General features: G+C 44.7%; 1 protein-coding gene across 3 annotated transcripts; it reads left to right on the plus strand.

Annotated features, from left to right (window-relative positions):
• Nucleotides 1-801: 801 nt before the first annotated feature.
• Nucleotides 802-17243, plus strand: GYG2 (glycogenin 2). 3 transcript variants are annotated; one of them, XM_081908631.1, is made up of 10 exons: nucleotides 802-971; nucleotides 1424-2240; nucleotides 5293-5434; nucleotides 8097-8271; nucleotides 9202-9364; nucleotides 10159-10285; nucleotides 11928-12150; nucleotides 12389-12517; nucleotides 14793-14897; nucleotides 15759-17243. In XM_081908631.1, the coding sequence occupies exons 2-10, from the start codon at nucleotides 2234-2236 to the stop codon at nucleotides 15918-15920; spliced, it is 1233 nt and encodes a 410-aa protein (XP_081764757.1). In that variant the 5' UTR covers nucleotides 802-971; nucleotides 1424-2233; the 3' UTR covers nucleotides 15921-17243. The 3 variants fall into 3 exon arrangements, with proteins under 3 accessions (XP_081764757.1, XP_081764756.1, XP_081764755.1); XM_081908630.1 differs by having other exon boundaries at nucleotides 2113-2240; XM_081908629.1 differs by having other exon boundaries at nucleotides 2116-2240.
• Nucleotides 17244-17251: the final 8 nt, after the last annotated feature.

The raw sequence follows: 17251 nt of genomic DNA on the forward strand, positions 1-17251 counted from the left end.
TCCCCATCCATCCACGTAATTTCCCCCTCAGTGTTACGCAGTCTGTCTCTCTCTCTTTGATGCATACAAGAGGCAGAACACGTGAACCCTAAAGAGTGCCCAACTCTAGCAACTCACGACGATCATTTTTAACGAGGCCGTCCCCGCCGAAGGCAAGGCTAGGGAGAGCGATTTAACTAGGGATGGGAATGAGAAAAGACGAACCAACACAGGAGTTTCTTGGAGCTCCAACCAGGAGCTCCAACCCTCCCTATCTTGACTTATTCGGATAATTTCATGACGTCGACTTGTTTCTAAAATCTTTTGATTGTCGTTTTGTATTGCATCGATTATGCACACCCACAGGAGCCAACTCCTAGGGGCCGAGGCCCTTTCAACAAAAATAAATTTATTTGAAGGGCTGCCCCCCGCCCAACTTGATGGGCACTGCCATTCAAATGGGGTGTGCGCGGCGCAGCACGTCTTGTGATCGATTCTGCAATCCCCCTATTTTATTCAACTTGGCACCCCTGTGCTCACTGCTTTTTCTTCAGCGGCATATAAATCTTTTTACCAACTCCCAACCTCCAAGTGACAAGATCGACCCCACCCCCCCGCTCCGGCCCCAACGCAGCCTGTTTGATGCTGCAGCAGAGCTCGCTTCGCTCCCGCTCTGTCGCAGCGCGCCTGGCGAGCCCCTCTCCGCGACGGGGCCCGGACACTGCTTGGCTTGGCCGAGGGAGGGGCGGGGTCGCGGCGAGGGCCAATGAGCGCGAGGCCCCGCCCCCGCTGCCTGGGAGGGGGGCGCGTCACAGGTTGCCTTTCGCCCCGTCGGCTGGCCGCGGCGGCGACTGGGCAGAGAGCAGCGACGCGTCGGCCGAGCTGCCCGTGGAAGCCCCCAAGGGCGCCTGGAGGACTTGCAGAGGGCAGCGCCGCTTGCAGAGCAGGGGACGCGCATGGTGTGGAGTGGTAGCAGGGATGGAGCCGGCAGGGTAAGCGGGGGAGGAGGTCCGAGGGGCGCCCAGCAGCTTTGTCCTTGCACTGGAGGGGAGGGGAGGGGGAGCCAAGATTTCTCCCATGATGGAGGCAGGAAGGGGCTATTGCATTTAAAGCCCACCCTTTCTCCAAGAAGCTCTAGATGGCGCACGTGTCCTGCACCACAACCCTGCGAGGTAGGATCGGCTGACCCAGTGGCTGGCCCAAGGTTGGACTATGCTAATAGCACCCTTTCCCCTCACCAGCGAGGATTTATGTTAGGGGGGTGCAGCCTTTTTTTGCGGGGGCAGAACCTCAGTTAAGTATTTTAATTGATTGGGGGCAGTTGCCCCCTCCTGCCCCCTTTGGCAACGCCCATGCCCCTCACCCCGTGGGCGGATGGAGGGGGGCAGCACGGGGTGGTTGCCAGCGCATGGGTGAGGGTTGTTATTGCCTTGATCCGTTATAGCAAACCTGCCACGATCCTTGGGGCAACCTTGAGGACTAGCGGATCGCCGAGGCATTAGCCTGTGTGCACCTACTCAGAAGCAAGTCCTCCTGAGCTCGCATGCAAGCAGGCGTGCAGAGGACCGGGCCCTGTGGTTGCAGCCCTGATCACGCGGAGTTACATGCCGCTAAACTTTGACGGGCTTGCTCCGGAGTGAACGTCCCTTTAGCATCGTGCTGTTGGAAGAAGCGGGGGCTAGCCGGAGAAAACAAAAACGATCGCCAACAACCACCGGCCTGTTAGGCTGCTGCGAGACTCATTCTTCGTTTTAGCCTTTTGCTTTTCTCCCTCTCAACTGCAAATGCACGGTCAGATATCAAAGAGTCAATATTTTGCTGGGGAATGTGAAGGAAGGAACATGAAACTGGGCCTCCTTTTGCTGGTAAAAGGGAATGGAAGGAGACGTGCTCACGTGCGCTTCTGCATAGCTTTTAAAAGATTTGTACAGTATTGAGTTTCCTTTTTTGATCGACCACCCAAAGAAAAGTTGGGTGGGTCCTGAACAGTAGGAAAGATCAAGTTCCCTCCGACATCTTTCCTTCTGTCTCTCAAAGTGAGGTTGGATTTGTTCCTGAGGCCACAGCAATCTGGAGCCACATGCAGTCTGGGGAATGTGTGAATGAATGTTTTAATTCACTTGCTCTCATCAGCAGGAAAGAAAGAGGCTAATCTTATCTGGTGATTTGTTGAGTGAGACAGGCCTGCTGGGAACCCTTCTCTCTCCCATCAGTATTGGATTTACTTAGCAGCTTCCCCTGTTGGCTTTAAAGGATGCCTGGTAAGTGGATTTCTCCCCTCTCCCCTCTGTTCTTTGTTTCCTCCTTTGGGAAATACAGTATATGCATTTTCTCCAAGCAGTTTTCATTCTGAATACATTATACTGGGCACAGTTCATCAAGAAGAGAGTGAGAAGGAAGAGGTTGAATCCTACTGCATGCTTACTTTTGTTACCTAGTACACATGGCAGAAATACACCCTTAGTACAGTGGTACCTCGGGTTACAGACGCTTCAGGTTACAGACACTTCAGGTTACAGACTCTGCTAACCCAGAAATATTACCTCGGGTTAAGAATTTTGCTTCATGATGAGAGCAGAAATTGCGTGGTGGTGGCACAGTGGCAGTGGAAGGCCCCATTAGCTAAAGTGGTGCTTCAGGTTAAGAATAGTTTCAGATTAAGAACAGATCTCCAGAACAAATTAAGTTCTTAACCCGAGGTACCACTGTACATTCTTTCATTTCTCTTTTCTGATCTCAGCCATGTAGAACGACTCTTTATACATGTACATGCAATAGGTTTTTAAAGAATTGTATGCATTTATTTCAGTGGGAGAGGGAAGCGGGTGGCGCTTGCCGATCAGAAGGTCGGTGGTTTGAATCCCCGCGACAGGGTGAGCTCCCGTTGCTCGGTCCCAGCTCCTGCCAACCTAGCAGTTCGAAAGCACGTCAAAGTGCAAGTAGATAAATAGGTACTGCTCTGACGAGAAGGTAAATGGTGTTTCCGTGTGCTGCTCTGGTTCGCCAGAAGCGGCTTAGTCATGCTGGCCACATGACCCGGAAGCTGTACGCCGGCTCCCTCGGCCAATAAAGCGAGATGAGCGCTGCAACCCCAGAGTCGGCCACGACTGGACCTAATGGTCAGGGGTCCCTTTACCTTTACCTTTTATTTCAGTGGGGCTTACTTCTGAATAAGTATGCGTAAGATTATGCAGAACATATGCTTGTGTAAGATTATGTAGAACATGGCCATTGGTCCATATGGCACTGTATTGTCTGCATGGACAGGCAGCGACTGCAGGGTTTGATGGGGGACATTCCCAGTCCTATCTAGAGAAGCCAGAGATGGAACCTGGGACCTTCTGCATCCAAACCCCTACCACTAGACTATGACCCTTTCTCTAGCAGATAACTACCACACTGTATTCATAGAATCGGAGAGTTGGAAGGGACCCCAAGGGTCATCTAGTCCAACCCCCTGCAATGCAGGAATCTCAACTAGATCACATGTGCTTAAAAACCTCCAATGGAGAATCCACCACAACCTCCTAACAGATTCTGTTCTGCTGTGGAACAGCTCTTACTGCCAGAAAGGTCTTCCTGGTGTTTTGTTGGAATCTCCCTTCTTGTGATGAAGCCCCCCCCCCATTTATTTAAAATGCACTGAAAACTGTATCATTTTTATTAGTTCACCTGTTTCCCATAAGTAAATATAAACAACCCTATTTAATTCCTGTATGTTTCTCTATTGTGCCTGACGTTTTATTCCGTTCACACGAGCGTAGCCTGGCGAAAGCAAAATCAGAAATAGTCTGTAATGAAGTAATTTCCCTTCTTTACATGCTAAGTGTTGTTTGATGAGCAACACATCTGCTTTCAAAAATAAACATCCAGTTGCAGTAGTTGAAGATTCCTTGCAAATGTGCAGGGAAATTATAGGTTTCGTTTTGGTTCCTAATTTTAAGGTTTAGCACCCGCTCATTTCCAAGGAGGAATTTGCATTAAGCAAAACAGAGTCAATGGTACTTAGACTCTTCACGTTGCTTGCTTTCTCTACAACAGGGTTGTACAGTATCACGAGAGGGTTGCAATTTAGAGAATGTCTCCTCTTTCTGTAGCTTAGGCCTAGGCCTGACTGCACTGGCAGTATTTTGTATGAATGGGATGTTGTACCTGCTTAGCCGGACCTCCATGAGGCCTGACAAGCTAAACTGGTACATCACATAAACTCTCTGTGTATCCTACACCCCATGTCCCAGAAAACTTGTGCAATTCACTGGAGTTCCATAGCAGGTGAGTGGGTGTGCAATTAATTATTTGAAGGCAGAGTACTTTAAGTCCGCAGAAATATCCCAATGCCCATTGGGTGCATATAGGCAAAGTCATAAATAGATGTCACATGGCCATAAACAAAGGGCTTCTGTGTACATAGCCTGATACCAGTGTCCTAAATGTATTAAGGCACCTGTCTCTCCCCGCAGTGTGCGATACAAAGCTCGCATACCATCACTTGCACTCATAGGCTGGCTCACCCTATATGTTCCTGACAGAACTTCCTGACAGTAAGAGCTGTTCGACAGTGGAATTTGCTGCCAAGGAGTGTGGTGGAGTCTCCTTCTTTGGAGGCCTTTAAGCAGAGGCTTGACAACCATATGTCAGGAGTGCTCTGATGGTGTTTCCTGCTTGGCAGGGGGTTGGACTCGATGGCCCTTGTGGTCTCTTCCAACTCTATGATTCTATTCTATGGTTTGCATCTTTTTCAGTTGCACCAAGATTGCATGGGTGGGCCTCTGTGTATGAATCTATGTACAAGTGCATCATGTGTTATGCTTAATTCTATACAGTGGTACCTCGGGCTACATACGCTTCAGGTAACATATACTTCAGGTTACAGACTTCACTAACCCAGAAATATTGCTTCAGGTTAAGAACTTTGCTTCAGGATGAGAACAGAAATTGTGCTCTGGCAGTGTGGCAGCAGCAGGAGGCCCTATTAGCTAAAGTGGTGCTTCAGGTTAAGAACAGTTTCAGGTTAAGTACAGACCTCTGGAACGAATTAAGTACTTAACCCGAGGTACCACTGTATTGTCTCTTTCACTATGGGAAAACAAAATCTGGGACATGTTGTCATACAATCTGCTAATAGGAAGCAAAACCTTGCTAGCTTATGCAATTATTTACTTGTTTCTCTCAAAGGTTTATGTAAGCAAAAGAGCTAATTGTAGAGTCAACACACGTTTACAGAAATTGCAGCTTGATAGGATGAGGTAAGAAGGTCCCCAGCTAATTCTCGGCTGCTGTCATAATGGACCACTCTGAAATTCTTGTTTACAGTGACAGACCAGGCCTTTGTGACCCTTGCTACCAATGATGTTTATTGCCATGGAGCTCTGGTTCTCGGACAGTCCTTGAGGAACCATAAAACATCTCGAAGGCTGGCAGTGCTAATTACATCTCAAGTCTCCAGTGCAATGAGGTGAGGACACGCTCTCAGATTCAATTAATTGAATATCTTCAAAATGTAAATGCAAATTCTGTTCCATAACCCTGATTACAAAATAACAATAAGCAGGCAGTGTGTTGAATGAGTTGCTTAATTCCTAATGAAATCATATGTGGCCAGAAGTGTGAGCAAACAGGTTTTGTTTTGTTTAGAAAACAGATTTCCTCTTGTGGTCCTATATTTGGATCACTTTGTGCACAGAACTGTAAGCAGAGACTGATATACTTCGGTGACTTCATGAAGAAAAGAACTGCATTACAGGTTTTCAGCCATAAAAAGTCCAAACTCCAATTTACACACAGATATGGATAACATTTCAGCATTCAGTTAGAGTGTGGGATGGTGTGAGCGGTCAATCAGGGTTCCCATTCCTTCCTGGGAACTGTGTGTATGAGTAGGAGAGCTCCTTTCAGAAAAACACAGGTCATACACTGGCCAGGAAGTGTGCCTGGTGCACATAGCATCACCAAGAGGGTGGGGCTTACCCTATGCATTTTCCCTTCTCCCTTTCCATATTCAGACAGAACATCCAAAGAGGGCAACATTCTATCCAAATATTTGTAACAGGTTTTGTGGTGTTTCTTCCCTGCTCCCATTTCATTCACTTACCGGAATCACCGTCTATTGACAAATTTTGTAGGGAAACACAAACATATTTATTACAGTTTAGGAAAGAAGGAGGTCTCTTAGAAGAACGACAGAAGTTTTGTTTCCTATCAGAAACAAAGAACTGAGGTTTATTCAAAGAAACCGATTGGCAGTAGGTTCAGACTAGATAAGACGGAAGGTTTTTTTTTTTTTTTGCCCAGTGGGCAATAAAGGCATACACACTTACCTGGGATAAAGTCCCATTGAATTCCATGGGGCTTGCTTCTGAGTAGACATGTCTAGCACTTGGCTATAAATTATGGAATTAGCTCCTGCCAGATGTACCAATAGCCACTTGTTTAAATAGGTTTAAAAAGGATTGGATGATGCAGGATAGGACAGCTGATGGCTATTAACTAAGCCAAATGGTACCTGCAACAAAATTTTGCAGCACCAAATGCCTTTGTCTACTGTTCCAAGTGTTAGCCATGCCTTCCTTCCATTTGCTCTCCTCCCTAACAGTCTGATACTTTTCTGTGGCCACTGGGAATATTTAGTCTTCAAATGGGCTGTACTGGGAACCCTCCTTCATAGGATCATTATCTGCATATTTTCGGGATTTTCCTGAACCTGCTGATACCCCCTTCCCTTGCTCAGGGATGGTGTCATTATGGCCATGTAAAAATCAGCACTCATGCCTGAACATAAATACAGAGGAAATGACAGCTCAGTGGAACTTGATATTCAGAAGCCGTCCTTGTATCAGACTACTAGATGCTGGAGACAAGCAGCAGGGGAGAACATTCATGCTCTGCTTTTGAGCTTCCAGGTCTATGCACCTGGCTCCTGCTGTTGGAAACACAGGCAGTTCCTCCATTACATATTGATCATTACTCAGTTACAGTTGTACCTTGGTTTTTTAACACAATGCGGTCCGGAAGTCCGTTTGACTTCCGCAATGTTCAAAAACCAAGGTGCAGCTTCCAATTGGCTGCAGGAGCGTCCTGCAGTCAATTGGAAGCTGTGGAAGCCACGCTGGACGTTCGGCTTCCAAGGCAAAGTTCGCAAACCGAAACACCTACTTCGGGGTTTACGGTGTTCGAGTTCCAAGTTGTTCATTAACTAAGCTGTTCAAAAACCAAGGTACGACTGTATTCCTCATCACTTGGCAGTCGCTTGAACCGAAATGGATATTGAATCGTTCTTCTAAGTCTTACGATAGCTGATCAACTTTGATTATTAGTTGACATTTTAAATAGTCAGATTGGTTTTGACCTGTAATCTTTGGTTCTTGTGTGGCATCTTTAACTTGTTTCCTTACATTTTGCTCCTGCTCCTTAGTTACCAGCAACTGCTTCTTATAATTCATAGGAAGTGGATTTTGGTTTTGGTTTTTCTTATATTTCTAATGTGACTTTGTTTGCTTGTTTATCTTGCATCTAGTAGATACTACAGGCATCTCCCCACTCATGTGGGGGTTACGTTCCCGGGTACCACATATATACATGAAATCATGTATAGTGGGGAACACCATTTAGAACGCCTGTAAACATCTTCTAAACCCCTGGAAATCCTTGAAAACCCTTAAAAAAACCAGCTGCACTTACCAGACTGGCATCAATGGTGGCTCTCAGTCTTCCTCATCTCTGGAGCACAATGTGGAAATGACAACAAGGGGGGTAGACCGGTACCCTGAAGTACCTGGCTATGATTTAGAGGTACCTCCTTTCTCAAACTTCAACTCTCTACCAGGTCAGTGCAAAGGCTCATGGGATAGCAGTTGCAAAGTCTCCAGGAATTGCTAGCCATTTCCCCCACTTTTTACATCACTTTTTGCAGTTTTCCCACTCTTTGTGGCTGATTTTCCCCTTTTGGCATCTTTTGGCAGTTTAAATCAAACACGTGTAAGTGTGGAGATGCCTGTAGTTGTTTTAAAAAATTCAGCTGCTGTTCTCAGTTCAGTTTAATGTCAGAAACCATGTACTGCATTTCTTGCAAAAGGAGATGTCTCAAGGCTCCCAATCTTGTATTTTACTTGTTTTGTCAGGGCTGCCCTCAACAACATATTTGACACAGTGGTGGATGTGAATGAAATTGACAGCAATGACTCTATGCACTTGGCTTTGCTGGAGAGACTGGAACTGGGTGTAACCTTTACCAAACTTCATTGCTGGACTCTTACTCAGTATAGCAAATGTGTCTTCATGGATGCAGACACATTGGTAAGGGAAGCACGAGTTAGAAAAAGAAAGTTTTGTCTTGTTGCTTTCAGTTACTGGTGACCTTTTTGTTGATTGTTGTGGGATTTCAATGGAATAGATTCATATGTGGGTTGGGGGAAATCCTGTGTAGGTTTGTAAATACCGTATTGGCCCGAATATAAGCAGCACCCAAATATAAGCCACACCTTTAAAATTGGGAGTGGGGGGGGGGGAGGAAAAATACCTATATATAAGCTGCTCCATTCCTCACTGCTCCTGGCTGCATACTGGGTGGGCAGGGGAAGACACACTGCATTGACAACGGCCTTTCCCCTTCCTCATTCTCCCCCTTCCCTGCCTTGGGGGAGAGGATGGGGGACTACGCATGGGGCGGGCACCGCTTTGCCGCGCTCCTGGCACTGTTTGCCCCGTGCTGCTGGCTGCATACAATAAGGTTGTGAATATAAGCCACATTTTAACTTTTCACAGTCGGAAATTGGGGGGAAAGTGTGGCTTATATTCAGGCCAATACGGTATGTTTGCATAGCACATGCATATGAATAATATATGTACACTGTAGGTGCGAATCTGTACTTCATTCTTCAGTGCAGAATGTCAGTACAGTTATAAAGCAGCAGCTATCTATATCCAAAGCTATATCTACACACTTTAGGGTGTAGAATGTTCTATTCTGTTATTGAGATGGGAAACCACGAATGCTTAGCAGTCCCGTAGTACATTTAAAAGTGTCTCCCATCATTTCCAATGTGAGAAGCAACACACTGGTGTGTTCATATTGATGCTGATTGCAGGGTTGAAGGGGAGTGGTGAATGGTAGGAGATGACATAGCCAGTTGATAAAGACAAAACAGCTAAGAAAGAGTTTTGAATCCCTGAAATTTGTATAGTAGGGGGATCGGATACGATTCCAACATGCCACGTCTTTTCTAGGTACTGTGCAATATTGACGAGCTGTTTGACCGGGAAGAATTATCAGCAGCTCCAGATTCTGGCTGGCCAGACTGCTTTAACAGTGGTGTGTTTGTTTTTAAACCTTCTTTGAAAACCTACAACCTCCTCCTGCAGTTTGCAAATGAACATGGCAGCTTTGATGGTAAGTTCACTGACCTGCTCCCCTTCCTGGTTCTGCTTGAGTGAGGTCCGCGTTGGTGAAGTTCTTTGACGATGTGAACTTTTGATGGAGGTGGACCCTTACTACAGCCAATGTGTTTTCATGGATGCGGACATTTTAGTAAGGCCACTGATCTCTGAAATGGCAAGCTAGGATGAAAGTTCAGAAGTAGATGCTACCAAAAAGAGACAGGAAAGACCGTCAAACAGCAATTGCTACTGTAAATGGCTTTCATATATACAGCTTCCCCCATTTCCTGTATCATCTAGCAGTTCATATTAGATTGTGTCATGGTGTCTCAAGTACCTTCCCCCACTTTGGATTCACCGGCTACTATTTGCTGGGTGGGGAAGTTGGCTAATAATAAAGCCACCCCATAAACTGTTGGCATTTTCAGTGCTGGCTGTTGTTTTCGTTCTCATAGCTCCACTATTCCATAAAGAGGAATGTACAGGGATGGAGAAACGGTGGTCCTCCAGATATTGCTGGACTCCAACTCCCATCATCCTCAGCAAGCATGGTCAGTTGTCAGGAATAATGGAAGTTGGAGTCAGGCATCAGCTGGAAGCCCACAAGTTCCTCTTGCTGATGTTTTCGCCCCAAATATAGCATGCCATGTAAAAACGGGAAGAAGAAATGAGAAAAACCAGTTTCGGAAACTGATTAAAAATTTGGGCAGGTGGTCAAAACCAATTGTCAGTACCATTTGGCATGAGTAAGTTTGGGTTTGAAGATGAAATGGATGTTTATGTTATGTGTTCTTTTCAATACTTTAGGAGGTGATCAGGGATTGTTAAACAGTTTCTTCAACAACTGGGCAACAACAGACATTAACAAACACTTGCCATTTCTCTATAATCTAAGCAGCAGTGTTGTCTACACCTATGCCCCTGCTTTTCAATAGTAAGTACAGGAATATACCTCTCTCTATAATACATTGGTGAATGTCTCCCTTACTCTAGGGCTGAAATCTCAGTGGCAGACCCTTGCATGGGCAAAAAATCTCTTCTAAAGTCATATGCTCACAGGTTTCTCTTTGTCATAGCTGATAATGTATGTACACACATGCAACACAAGATTGCTCACAACCAAGATCATATATAGGTGTTGAACCTCTCGTAGAATCATAGAATTGGAAAGGACCCTGAGGATCATCTGGTCCAACACCTTGCAATGTGTCACAACAGTTTCAAAAGCAAGCCTGATTTAGGAAATCAGTAATTGGCTATTCTGAAGCTACTGATCACCTTGTGTCATACATAGCATTCCTATCAGTATATATATATATGTAGGTCCCAAATATGGTGATCAACTGGTCAATTTATTTATATGGCAAAAACATTCAGCTTGCTGTTTCTGACCACTATGTTTACACAAAACCAGTGATCAGCTTGGAATAGTTTGACTGCCGTGTTTGTTTAATCTGGAAGAAGTAATGGCACCCCTAAGCATGCAAAAATACAAACACCTAAATTATGCACCAAATATATAATAAATATATAAAATATAAACACTTAATTCTGCAACTATTCGCTTGATAAACAACAGAAAAGCAAATGAGACAGCCCATGCAATGCTCAACCGGAAAACCAAAATTCCCTACCAGGTACTGATGGGATGCTTTTGCTTTAAATGTGCAAGAATCCCTCCTTGTTGATGTGTAATGGAATGGAAGGCCTTTTACACTTAGAAGAGGCCATAGGTGACGGAACAGGATAAGTGAGACTGATGTGTTTCCAGGGCATCTTGCTAAACATCATTCTGTCCATCCTGCCTTCATCAGCCATGGCTTCCAGCCATAATTCAAAATCCCCCTCCCATGTTGAACATGGTAACACCTTCTAGTTGTTCCTTGTGCTTCCAAGTGCATTGCCAAATTCATGCTCCTGTTGTCTAATGAGCAGTTCGCAAGGAGTTTACTTTCTCCTCCCCCCCCACCACACAACCAGCTGTCAGTTGGCCTATGACTGCAGAGATGAAGGGAAGGGCACTCTGACCCTTGTCACTAGCCACTGGAGGCCACTTTCTGGCAAGGGTGACTTCAGCCATTGGTTCAATGACAGTGAGCTGCTTTCAGTCTCCCACCCAACAAGAGCACTGCTGCTGGTGTGACAACAGAGGCCTTTCCCACCAAGCAGAGGACCAAGGCCTGCTGAGTGCTTGCAACATCTCCATCTCAGCAAGAACACTAGCAAAGGAAGAGCATTCTGGCCTCAGCTAGATGCAAATGCCTGTTATCAACTCACATCTTACTTAGTACTGGAATTATCAACCTGATTTCCCTCCTCTACACTTATGTATTTGTAAGCCATGGCCTGTTCTATTTTCACTTATGTTTAGCTCCTGCAGTGGTGCTGTGTATTGAATTTTAATTGCTATGAGTCACTGGATTTTTTTATTATTATTAAAAAAACTATATACCCATGAATGAATAAATAAAAAGTTCTGCAATGCCTTGGCAGAGATGAACCATCTTGCATTTACTTTTTTAAAAATGGGGCTTAATATAAACTCATTTTTAAGATTACATGTGTCCTTTTTGTAGTTTTGGCAAAGATGCAAAGGTAGTCCACTTCTTGGGACCATCAAAGCCATGGAACTATAAGTACAATCCTCAGACAGGAACAGTGATAGAAGACGGTTCATCCTCATTATCTAACAGTCAGCTCTGTTTCCTTCAACTCTGGTGGACGACGTACAGTTCTGATGTATTGCCATTACTGGAAAAAACACAGGAGTCTTCTGAGCCACAAATCCAGAGAGAAGAGGTAAATTTTTTGGAAGGGAAGCTTTTTGGTTTGGTTTCCTTGCTTTGTGAAAAACGGCTTTTCTGCATATAATATAGTTGTTAGCAGTGGTAATAGAATGATAACTGTCAAAATAAATAAATGTAGCGGGAAATGTAGCGGAAAAGGAGACAGAATATTTAAAATGCGTGGAGTACAAACATAGGAACTTTCATGGATGAAGAACTTCCAAAATTACATTAATTTTTGTTGTTATTAGCCAAACTTGAATGGAGATGAAAGTAAATTGGAAAGAGGAAATCCTGCCACTAGCAGTTCTTTGCCAGCAAATGAGGAACATGTATCTGAAACAGTTGCAAACTCACCTGATGAGTTATTTGCCAAAAAGGTAAGTACTTTTTATTTCTGCTAATTAGTTACAGTAAACTTAATTCTAAAAATATCATGATGCTTCCAAGTATTTAAAATTGATTTAAAGTATTGCGCCAGCTTATCTCCCAACTATATATGGCATGAGCATGCTTAAAATCTGAGGGGGGGGGTTCCATTGGAAAAGCAATGAAATTAGAATTTCAATTGTAAATAACTTACTATAATGTTATTTTCTGTTTTAAAATGAGTGGCTTTGGATCAGACAGAGAGCAGCAGCATTAGTGTGCTTGTGGTTTCCTCTCATCAGTTTTCTGCTTCTTGTTTGAGCCTTGTAGATGCACATATCTGAGGGGGGAGGGATGTCCTTAAAGGATTTAGGACAAGGCACAGAAGCCTGGTGATACTAACAGCATGCTTATACCTCATTCAGTTCACTTGGGGTTTTCTTCCCAGTAGGATCGCAGCCTCAGAGCGAGGAACTCCATTTCTGACTACTTTTGGGAACAGTGTCTTCTCTCCAGAGCAGAGATGGGGCTTATTAAACTATATTCACTTTAATCCTTAATACGTTTACTTGACAACATGCTATGTTTCAGTCATTGGAACTGCAGTTGTGTCTTGGTTCTCCAACGAAATCCATTCCGGAAGTCCAATTGAAAACCAAGACGCGGCTTCCGATTGGCCGCAGGAGCTTCCTGCACTCAATCAGAAGCCATGTAAGATGCATTGGACGTTTGGCTTCCAAAAAAGTTTGCTCACTTCCGGGTATGTTGCATGCTAAGTAAGTTTGAGGAACCCCATTTAAAAATGAGGATTTTTTAGGGTGACTCTGGCTGGAATCTTAAGCAATCCAATCCCAATAACGTCCTCAATGAGGGATTGGAACAAGTAGATCTCTCAGCCAGGGCTAAGCCAAGACCAAACTAAGTCCCCCAAAAGTGGTGTGGTAGGATGGGCAAGGGGAGAAATACCCCACCCCAAACTTCATTCAGCTCAGTCACATGACTTATCCACTCTATTTTAAAGGCTTGTTTTCCCTCTGCCAGGCTCAGGCCTGCTCAAATGACAGTAGCCCTGTTGCTGAAGGGAGTTTGGAATGGGAGTGTTTACCTTGGCATAATTTGAGTTGGTTTCCTATATTTCAGATTGCTTTGCCAGGGAGCAATACAAACCCAAGGTCTACCAGGACAAACTGAGTTAGGAGTAGATGTATCTCTGGCTGATCTGGCTAAAGTCTTGGCTCAACAACTTTTGTGTCCAGATGTTCACTCTTTGAAATATGGCAACCCTAGTGTTAGTGAGATACCACCCATTCATTGTATATAAGTAGGGTAGAGTGGATGTTAGTTAGTGGTCACTACACATCTCTGTGGGTTGCGGCATACCATACTGATGTTCTGAATAGTTGAATCACAACAGAAGAGGTTAGTTGCACCTATTCCTTTTGTTTTTTGCAGCTTATTTTGAACCTATAAGTTACTTCTACTTTGCAATAATAATAATAATAATAATTAATAATAATAATAATAAATAATTTATTATTTATACCCCGCCCATCTGGCTGAGTTTCCCCAGCCACTCTGGGTGGCTCCCAATCAAGTGTTAAAAACAGTACAGCATTGCATATTAAAAACTTCCCTGAACAGGGCTGCCTTAAGATGTCTTCTGAATGTCAGGTAGTTATTTATCTCTTTGACATCTGATGGGAGGGCATTCCACAGGGTGGGCGCCACTACCGAGAAGGCCCTCTGTCTGGTTCCCTGTAGCCTCACTTCTTACAATGAGGGAACCGCCAGAAGGCCCTCGACGCTGGATCTCAGTGTCTGGGCTGAACGATGGGGGTGGAGACGCCCCTTCAGGTATACAGGACCGAGGCCGTTTAGGGCTTTAAAGGTCAGCACCAACCAGTGGCGTAGTGTGGGGGGTGCATGGGGGGCTGGCCGCACCGGGCGCAACATCTGGGGGTTAGGGTTAGGGGCACAAATCCACGGGTTAGGGGGCACAAATCCACGGGTTAGGGGGCGCAAATTACTTGCCTTGCCCCGGGTGCTGACAACCCACGCTACGCCACTGGCACCAACACTTTGAAACGTGCTCGGAAACATACTGGGAGCCAATGCAGATCTCTCAGAACCAGTTTTATGTGGTCCTGGCGGCCACTCCCAGAAAGAAATGGTTGACCAAGTGATGATGTATTTAAAGATATGAGCCCAGGCTCCATAATGGCTTTGATAAAAATTGATCTCTTCTTTTCTGAATGAGCAGTAAAACAGGCACTTTATTTTTATCAGTCTGTACAGAAAGCTGAAGGCAGTCTTGAGGTCCACATTGCCGAGCCAAGTGAATCTTCTCCAGAGCCCACTTTTAACCCAACTCCTCAGGAAACCGTGAAAATGGTAAATATGAGTATATACCTTTTGGAGGCAATGTTTATTTCTGCATTCTGATCTGAGAGCAGTGATTTTGGAATAGGCATCTTCATAAGATAATCTGTTCAGACAAATAGCAGCATGATCCGCTAATTTTGTTCTGTTTTTAAAAGAAGAAAAGGGGAGGGGAAATGGATGAAGCACCTGAAGGCATTCTGAGCCATGGGAGCAAGGGAAGAGCCAAGAACCTGAAAATGTCTGAATGGGATACACGTCCAGTATGGTGGGAATGACAGCAAAGTATTTGGAAGACGGGAGCCAAAATTACGGCTTGCTTACATTTGCTATGAGACACTTGCTCTGTTCAGATGCTCTGCTCCTTTGGGTGATTCCAATTATGTGAGGAGGGAAGTCAGGGAGCTGCTGCCTGGCTCTGCACATTCTGCTTCACTCTTTGCACTCATCCGTTCCATACTTTGTGCAACATTGAGCATTCTCCACTGTGCAATTTCTACTCATATACAAGCCCTAAAAGATCCAAGTTCTAAATAGCACAGGGAGTCTCCTTGAGAGGGTGGGGGACTAGGGAACACCCCCCTCCACTCCCTCACATTGTTAGAATCCTAGTGCGGGGAAATGCTTCAGTTTTGCTACTCAGACCAAACAATCTGTGGACATCTCTATTCCCATACAGCCCTGTAATAATGTCCCTCAAGTAACCTGAGCTACTCTATTATCTGTATTAATACATAGCTCATCTTCTAGTTGCCCTGGGCACTGAAAAGGCAACTGCTTGCACTTTTATCAGAATCTTGAAACTAGCTTTCAGGCTTTTATGTGTTGCCTGAAAACGGTACAAATGGCATTTCTTGATCTCCCTTTTTGCAGGACGACGTTACCAGCTCTGTTTCAGAGCTATGTATTCAGCCAAATCCAGAGGTGCTAAGTGCAGAAGATGAACGAAGGAAATGGGAGGAAGGCCACATTGACTATCTGGGCAAAGATGCTTTTGAAAACATTAAAAAGAAGTTAGATTCCTTTTTATTATAGATCTTGCTCATATGCGCTTACAGGGACCGACTGCTGTTTAAATTTACAACATCTGTGAAATCTCCAGGGCCCTTTCTGTTTTGCAGGGGGGAATGCAAACAAAAATAGCACCATGAAAATGGCTGTGCTTGCTAAATGCACCTGTGTATGCATTGTGACAGTATGCATTGCTTCCAGAGAATGAAATACAATGGGCTTATAAAACTGCCTTACATGAGTCAGAACATTGGGTCAGCTTAGCCAGTACTGATTATTCTGCCTGGCAGCATCTTCTAGGCTTGTATAGTAAAGCTACTTGAGAAATGCTTAACTGAAAATGCCAGGGGACCTTTCGTCTACATTTCTTGTGTGGTTTTGGTGGGACAATCCACAGTGCCTAGTTGTACAGTCTACCAGTGCTCATTCATTTTTGCAACTCAGTGTGTTTTGTCGGACCAATGTTGTTTTCTTTTGGATTTATTTACTTTTGTTTTGGACCAACTTCTATAGATAAGCATGATAAAGACTTTGGAATCCATTAGATCTCCCTCCCTCCCTCCCTCCCTCCCTCCCTCCCTCCCTCCCTCCCTCCCTCCCCCTTTTCTTTTTCTCTCATGCAGATGGGTGCTGTACACTCTGCTAAAAACAAACCCCTGTTTTTATTACTAATCTATAGTGCCTCATGAAATATTCTCACCTTCATCTGAGAGCATGAAAAATGGCTTTATACTAATGAACCAAATATGGCATCCTATTTGATTCTTCGGTTTGGCAGGTACAAATATTGGAAATAAAAAGTCCAAAGACTTCTAAGGCAGGACTGATGTACACACAGCGGACTCTGTGTTTTAACACCCATCCATAGAGGATTCCTCTGTGTTCAGTAAACTTGTCTTTCTCCCTTCCCTCTGCCCTCAGGGCTGAGGAACCAGTGGCCCTCCAGACATTGTTGGACTCAAAATCCCATCAGCCCCAGCCAGCCCCAGATGATCAGGAATGATGGGCGTTGTAGTATAGCAACTTCTGGAGAGCCACTGGTTCCCCACTCCTGATTTACCTGTGGTGTGCTCTCAAGCAGTACGGTAGATTGCTAGGGCAGTCTCTGTATACTTTCTGTATCCCCACCCAATCCTACTTGTTGTAAGTTGGGCATACTCTGAAGCATAAATTACCTCAAGATGCTAGGGTGGAACTGGAAGTGCTGGTCTCCTCCTAAGGCCTAGCATAGTGCCCATATGTGCAAAAAAAATTTTTTTTGGGGGGTGCGGCGGAATAGGGCTATATCGAGCTTATAGGAATCTTTAGTATATTCCATGATTTCATGGCCCATGGCTATAGTTTTCTGTTTTTAG

The sequence above is a fragment of the Podarcis melisellensis genome, assembly GCF_964234715.1.
Source record: "Podarcis melisellensis genome assembly, chromosome: 4".
NCBI lineage: Eukaryota > Metazoa > Chordata > Lepidosauria > Squamata > Lacertidae > Podarcis > Podarcis melisellensis.